Genomic DNA, 7,715 nt, shown 5'->3' on the forward strand with positions numbered 1-7,715 from the left:
ATTCCCAGGGTGCTGCGGCTGGAGCGCGGGAGCAGTGCTGCTCCGGCCGTGGGAGGCAGCGAGTCCCAGGCTGGCACACAGGCTGCCGCCAGCTCTGTGTCATCGGTGTGTCCGGTGCGCACCGAGGGCAGCCCTTCTGCTCTCCTCTTCCTCCAGCTCTCCTGCTATTAAGTTATTGCCACCCCTTAGGGACAAGTCTGCGAGAAGGCGGAGGGCTCACATAACTCTAGATCAGTAAAGGAAGCAGCTCAATTAGCATTTCACACGCCTTTTCTTCCCTCTCTTCTTACCTTCCCTGCAGCGGGCATGCTTTCCCCTTAAAGGATTGTCCTGTTTCTGCTCCTTGCCAGCGTTGGCAGGGTGACAGTAGTCGAGTGTGCAAACTTGTGCTATTGTCCCCAGGCCAGGGGGAGTCATGGAGACCCACTAATATGACACAGGAAAATGTTTGCTGATGGCAATTCTATGGGCTTTGTCTAACTCTTTCTCCATCATGACGACTCGATTTAAGTCTCTAACTGTTTGACTACAGATGCAAGAGTACTATCCAACTCCATCCTTTTGTCCGGGTAGTTTGAATGGGTAATTCAGCTTTTGTGTAACTCAATTGAGGGGGCAAACATAAAGACAAGATTCTTGAGCGCTCAAGCTCCCTTTCCATGGATATCTGCACATCTCTTTAGAGATTTGTTCCTTTCCTACCTTTTTCTGACATCATCCTCCCCTTAAAAAAAAAAAAAAAAGTCTCTGATGGGGAACGGTTAAAAGTAGGCTAGCCTGGTCCCCCGTATTACATTGTCCTATGCCAATGAAGCATGGTTAGTATCAGCCCTCAGACAGCTTCAGGGAGTGCGGAGAAAAGGGTGTCTAAGCTTTCCTAACTCATCCTCAGCATTTTTGCTTTGGATTGTGTCATTTTTAAAAAGAAAGGCCTCGGTATGGGCGAAGAGGATAGGGGAGAATGGTAGAAATCGTGGGGAAATGATTGTATTTATTAGCTGTCTTTCTGTGGCTGTCCCCATGGCGACAATTTGTGATGGCAAAGAATGCGAGGAGGGGAGGCTGATGCCTGATTGGGATGCTTTGTATTTGGCAAAGTGGCTTCTGATTGGCCTGGGAGAGCCCCGAACTCGCCGGAGTCGATATTCATTCAGCTTGCTCAAGTGCTTGCTAAACTGCGTCCAAACACTGGCGGGCCCCGGCTGCCTCCGCCGAGGTTGGCGGTGTGTAACCTGCCTAACGAGATTAGCGGGGAAGGGGCTCTTCTCCGCAGCGACGCCGCAGCCACCAGCACCGGCCAGAAAAGCCGCCGCACGCCGGGTGAGTGTCCGTGCTTGCTTACAGGGAGGCGGGAGCGGCCGTCCCAGCTTCTTCCCAACCTAAGTGCTACCTAACAAGATTAGATGCCAGGCTGGCCGGCACTCGTGAGCCAGTCCCCGTGCCGGTGCGTGCTGGGACAGTGGTGTGGGGCGGTGGGCTGCGGGAATGTGGCGGCTCTGCTGGGAGTTCGCTGATGGTGGCAACCTGATGGACAACTCGTTTGCGTTGCTGAGAAGCTTGACGTGTCCCCCCACCCTTCATTTGCTTGGTGCTTGGTGCTATTTGAACAGAGGCTTCCTGATCTTAAGTCTGCCTGTTGTCTTTCGCAGGTTTGCCAAGGTTGGTCCAAAGGCGGATTATAAACTTTTCATGGGAAACTCTGCACGGTGCGTCCAGTGAGATGGCATCAGACAGTGAGGTAAAAACCCTACTGAACTTCGTCAACCTGGCCTCCAGTGACATCAAAGCGGCTCTGGATAAATCGGCTCCTTGTCGCCGGTCGGTTGACCACAGAAAATACTTGCAGAAGCAGCTCAAGCGGTTTTCTCAGAAGTACTCACGGATCCCACGGTGCCACCCCAGCAAAACGCCTGAGTGTGGCTGGCGCAGGGGGGCAGAGGACCGGGGCCGGGGCCCGCAGCCTGAGGCACCTGACGCCAGCCCCCACAGCGGGGCCGCCGCCGAGAAGGTGCTGCAGACAGCCGAGGCGGAGGAGAGCCTCGCCGGGGAACGGGTTTTGCAGGAGCAAAACCCCGAGGCCGCCAGGCCAGACCAGGTGCCCATGAGGAAGCGACAGCTCCCTGCCTCCTTCTGGGAAGAGCCGCGGCCGGCCCAGAGCCTGCCAGCCAGGGCCTTCCCCACCGGCCCCGAGGGGCTCCCAGCCCCCAGAGACCCTCCTCTCTATGAGGGGAAGAAAAGGAAACGGAGCTCAGACTCCGCCGGCCCAGGGAGCCCCCCTGAGTCTGCCCCGCACACTGGGGAGACGGACCCTGCCGGGGTCCTTTCGGGCCGGGTGGGTGCCTGGACCTGCTGCCCCTTCCCCTGCCCCGGGCCGGGGGTTTACCAGCCCCCGGGGGCGCTGCCCCCGTCGCCCTTCCCGGGGCTGGGGCTGTGGAGGAAGAGTGCGGCCGCGCTGCCGGCAGAGGTGCCGCCCTTCTGCAAGGAGGCCGATGGCACGGGGCAGAAATTCTACCGGCCCGTGGTTTTGAAACCCATCCCCACCAAGCCCGCCGTCCCCCCGCCGATTTTCAATGTTTTTGGCTATCTTTAGCTGGGGCGGGTATCAGAGTCGCGCTGAACATGACAGCTCCTGAGAGGGAATTGAGACGCCTGGTCAGGCACTGGGTGCGAGCTGCTGGCAGCGTGGAGCTGCAGGGGGAAGGAGGCCGGTGATCGCACCCTCTTCCTCGTGGGCGGGCGGGAGCAAATTATAACTGTTGGGAAGCTACTCGGGCTCCACTCTCCTCTCAGTACACGGGTGTAAATCGGGAATAAGCCTTACGAAGCCGGTGGCGTGGAGCGTGAGGCAAACCAGGGCTCTTTCTTCGACAGGCATTGTCTAAGCCGCGGTGAGCGGGGCTGCGGGCCATTCATAGCCGCACTTGTAACACCTAGGAGACCTCCTCCACGTGGGAACATCTTTCCGGGGCTGCCCTGCGGCAGCAGCAGTGAAATGAAATGAATTAAACCCATTCAAAGAGTTTCTGTACTTTAAAGTAATTCCTGAGAAGTCAAGATATTCAGGTCACTTCCTTTTGCGTGCAAGAGACTGGAAGGACAGTATTTAATGTAGAAACCACGCTTATGAATTGATTTAAGCTCTTCTTGTATGTAAATACTGAGAGAATTAAAAGGAAAAATTAAGGGAAGAAAGGAAGTAATTTTATTTTGGTGATTCTGCAAATGCAGTCTGTTTATTTTTGCCCCACCGGGTAGGGACAGGTTTGATATGCAACTGGTGGGTAGATATGAGGGCTGAAATCTCTGTCTATTCAGAGTGAAGTAAATAAAAAGTAATTCTTCTGGGGCTGGGAAATTAGCTAGTGTTAAGCTGGTGCAAACAGAAGCAGGATGAATTTCCGCATCAGGAATTGCTCTGCATCAACAGAACAAATGAGAAATTGTATAATTAGCTGAATACAAAACCATAAAATAGACGGAAGAAAAATGGTTATCGAATAGCCTGCCTTGATTTCTGGCTCATAATCTTTTATTTTGCCTGATTTTAAGATGCTATCACAAGACCTGGCTACAAATGATTCACCCAGTATTTTCCCAATAATTTTAACAAATTGGCATTGGAAAATTAATAGGGGATTTTTTAAAGGTAGATTTCTCTTAAACCCATGGAGAAAGTGGTGCTAAAGCACAGAACATGAGATCTGAAAGGTTTACTACTGCAGGCCTATGTATCTACTCAGTTATACTGGAGTAAATCACTGAGGTCAAGAGAAGAGGGCCAGAGAATGGACACCTGTGATGGCCCAGGGCCTGAACCTGCTCTTGCTGAAGCTAATGGGAACTTCTCCCAGGATTCAATAAAAAGCGGCCTCAATTGGCTTGGTCTCTGGCTAGTGTAGCTCCCTGTGACTCTTGGTATCTCCATAAGGGGAGAAACAGGCAACATTTCTTTCGAGCACATTGCAGTCATGAAAAATTATCATGTTAAGATGAGTATCATTTTGGATCTTCTGATGGGGCTTGGTGTTCTGTAACTAGGTTGCAACTTCTGTTAGGACATGAACTACTCTCAGGCTAAAACCAGCTCATTCTTTCCCCAAACCTGACAGTATATCCCACCAATGTTTACTTTTATGGAAACAATGGCTGTAAAGTGTTAGTCCAGCTGGCCAAAAGTAGAAATGGAGGTGGCTTTCATTGTTTTCTCCATGCTACCAGCACTTAATATATGTATCAAGCCTGTATAGACTACTCCTATAGGAGAGACAACAGGAAATGGCTTTGGTAGCACATACCTGCAACTACATGCAACGTGCAAGGTGGTAAAGAGCCGATCTAAGGGTTAAAGACATCAGGTTAGCTCTTGATCCAGAAGTGAATATATGAATATACTTAGATGGCTTTCTGTTTTTGTCTTTTTGGAAAAAAAAAATCCATGAGGAGACTCTGTCCCTCTCCACGAGGAGACTAACAGAAACAAGAGGCAGTCCCCCATTTAAGTTAATGGGAGGAGAGCTATGGCTCTTAATTTGCAGAGCTATAGGCAAGGAATTTTTTACATGGAAATAGGGGCACTTTCTCACACCAATAGCTCTGTGTCACTGTTGCAATCTAGATGAAGCCAGATGCTGAACTCTGTCTCAGTGTTCTCAATGCAGAGCAGCCTCCTTGGCTTTAGACTGGATTTCCATCTGGGTGACCAGAGCAGGTCATGGAATGAACCACAGGTATAGCAGTGATTACTGTGGACAAGTATTCCTGCTTGAGTTCAGAAGGGAAATTTGAAAGTGCTGTGTATTGCACCAGAATACGGATTTCTATCAAAATTGTAATACTTGGCAAAGTGGATAACCTCTGTAGAAATTTTATTTCTGAAGAAATCCAGAGAAAGAAGAGAGTTGAAATCAAGTTTCTACCTTTTGGATATTAAATTCTTTGTTTTCTTTTTCTTCTTTTAAACTGTTTCTTATTTGAATGTATGTTGCTGTACATTTTCCATGGAGTAGAATAGCATGTTTTTAAGTTGCAGTGAAGGATTGAATCAGACTATTCCAAATGACCTCTGACACACAGATATTTATACACTTACTCTCAGATTTAAACTGATGTTACTTTTTAAAATCCTTAAAATCCTTTATGATGTGGAACTTCCATCCCCAGCCCTGGGCAGGCGGTGGCCCTTGCTGGGGCTCTGAACTGGAGCAGCAATGAAGTAAAACGCAAATGAACAGAAGACAATTGTTAAGTATATTCGAAATCACTGAATGGGGATGTGTGAGACGTTCCGAAAGGTTTGCAAAGAATAGCAGCTCTGTCTCCTCTCTAGCAATACTTACTGTTCTCTCACCCCTGAGATTAACATCAAAATTATTAATTGTTCGAGCTTGGATTGATTCAGACTTTTCCTGGCTTTTTTTGTGTTTGGTTGTTCAATGTTGCTAGTCAGGACAGCTGATAGCCCTTCAGAATCTACTTGTTTATTCATACTTTGAAAGATGGAAACATAACATTTGAGAGCTGTTATTTACTACAACAATGCAAATTTAAACTGTTAAAACCACAATAGCTTTTATAAATAACAGGAAAGGAGAGGTAAATGAAAAAGCTTTCATACAAAATGAAATAAAAAAAATCAAAAAAGTGCACAAGAACATCAAGTGAATTGCACATGTTGCAGTAAAAAAAAAGTACAGTAACCTGGTCATGAAATATTCCTAGAACATTTCACATAAAGTCATCATCTCTGAAGGAATCTATCTATCACACTCAGTAAAAACAAGCCATTTTACCTTGCACTAGAACTACTGATCTGCTTACAAAGCCTGGTTTGTTTGGGTTTTGGGGTATTTGTCTTTTCACAGTAACTTCTAGATAGATGCATTAAATGCACATTGAATCTGTGCAGATTCAGTATTGCGCACAAAATATTTTGTCAATGACAGGAGTGGAGAGGTAGCACGCTCCATTTCAGTGCAAATAAATGTAAACCGAGTGTGTGAAGATGTGCTGTAAGGATCAAGCAGAAAGGACTTAATAACATTACAATTACCAGATTCCCCCTGTAACAGGCTCTTCTCAGTTTCTGTGCTCAGTGTGCCCTTATCCTTCCCGCAGTTGCGGTACATTCCCATCAGACCAGTGCTCTCCAGCTCAAAAACTCTCCTGCTCATGACAGATGGTCAAGAGCAACCAGTACATCGGTCTCCCAATAGAGATGAAGGTCTCTTGGTTGAAAGAAGAAATGGACTTTCTGTATTTGCTCCACTCAATCCCAGTTTCAACTTCTCCAAGGACATAAAAAGAAATTGCAACTTGCGAGACTTTTGCATACATAACAATGATGGCTCAGGGGAAATTCCCATTTTGGGGTAGCTTACGAAATCCCACCCCTGTGGTTATACATGCAGTTGGTGATTGTGAATCCTTCTATCAGTCAGCAGTCTCCCAGGCTGTCACTGCACACCAAACAAGCGCTTAAGTAAATGGTCTCTACCAAGTCGTGTCTGTATTCATCACCCTCTACGACTCTGTTACACTCACTTAATTTCAAGGAATTTTCTTCTGATTTATATCAATGTGAGTAAGACCCAGACCTTTGCTGCTCAGCCCCGTAAAGTGAGAGATGCATGAACTCCACAGGTGATTCCACAGGTGATTTTCTCTCTCTCAAGCTATCGCTTACCAATGCAGGGCCTTCACTGGCAAAACCAGTCTAAAGATTTCCTGTTCCCCATCGCTTTCCCTCTGCCCAGTATTTTTCCAACCTGATGCAATTCTCTGTTCATGCTGCAGGAAACAAGGGGGTAGATCCTAAACTGGTAGTAATGGAAGTCACTGGATGAAATTTTAGCAGTGGGGGAATCTCACCTGACTTTCCAAAGCTTTGCAAGAAGATCACTGTTCATTGTCATATGAAACTGTTGGTTTTTCAACTTCTTTTGCATCTGGGAAGGGGACAGCTATGGAGAGAATGCCCATAGCTGTAACCAATTCTTACTCTGCTCACAACCTGTCCCACAAGTACTGAACACATTTCACACAAAACCATCACAGAATCTGAACTTCTGTGCCCAGATAGACTTGTATGTATGCAACACACTTTTAGTCCTGTGTTAAGGTATAAAACTCCACACAAATAAAACTCGGTGCAATGCATTTTCCCTACTTACATTTCTATCTGATTCCATGGATGGTATGCAGACCAACAAACAAAACCTGATCTGTCAGGTCTCTGGTGGGGAATCCAAACGAACCACGGTGCACAGCTCTTTTGTCACCTAAGGTAAGAATGAGTGTGCTTCTAGAATAAAATATGCAAAGATGTAGTTCCAAATTAGGCTCTTCCATCCTTACTTAGGTGCCTAGTCAGGAATGAGGCACTCATCAAATCAGTGGTTCAGCAAGTCACACCTGTCAACTGAGCTGTAGTCACTGCCAATTACTGCTCATGGGCTCCTCGGCCTCCCCAGCTGTGAGGGAATGTGACTTGTTAAAAACTTCAATAAAAGAATTTCACGGACAATTATAGCGGTTCAGCTGATAGATGGTAAGTTGTTAAGCTGCCATAAATCAGTTGTCAATCTGAGCTGTAAATAGGTGACCTAATTTTCAAAGAAGCTGAGATAATAACTTTCATCACTGTCAAAGGGAGCTAATAGATACTTCAAACTTCTAAAGTCAGGAAATTCAGGGCTAAATCCTAAGACTTTTATTCT

The 7,715-nt window shown here is 47.0% G+C and overlaps 1 protein-coding gene across 1 annotated transcript; it reads left to right on the forward strand.

Moving 5' to 3' along the window:
- Positions 1 to 1,720: 1,720 nt before the first annotated feature.
- FAM181A (family with sequence similarity 181 member A) lies at positions 1,721 to 2,590 on the forward strand. The gene has a single exon (XM_075713151.1). The coding sequence runs from the start codon at positions 1,721 to 1,723 to the stop codon at positions 2,588 to 2,590; it is 870 nt and encodes a 289-aa protein (XP_075569266.1).
- Positions 2,591 to 7,715: the final 5,125 nt, after the last annotated feature.

Source organism: Pelecanus crispus, chromosome 6 (genome assembly GCF_030463565.1).
Source record: "Pelecanus crispus isolate bPelCri1 chromosome 6, bPelCri1.pri, whole genome shotgun sequence".
NCBI classification, from domain to species: Eukaryota; Metazoa; Chordata; class Aves; order Pelecaniformes; family Pelecanidae; genus Pelecanus; species Pelecanus crispus.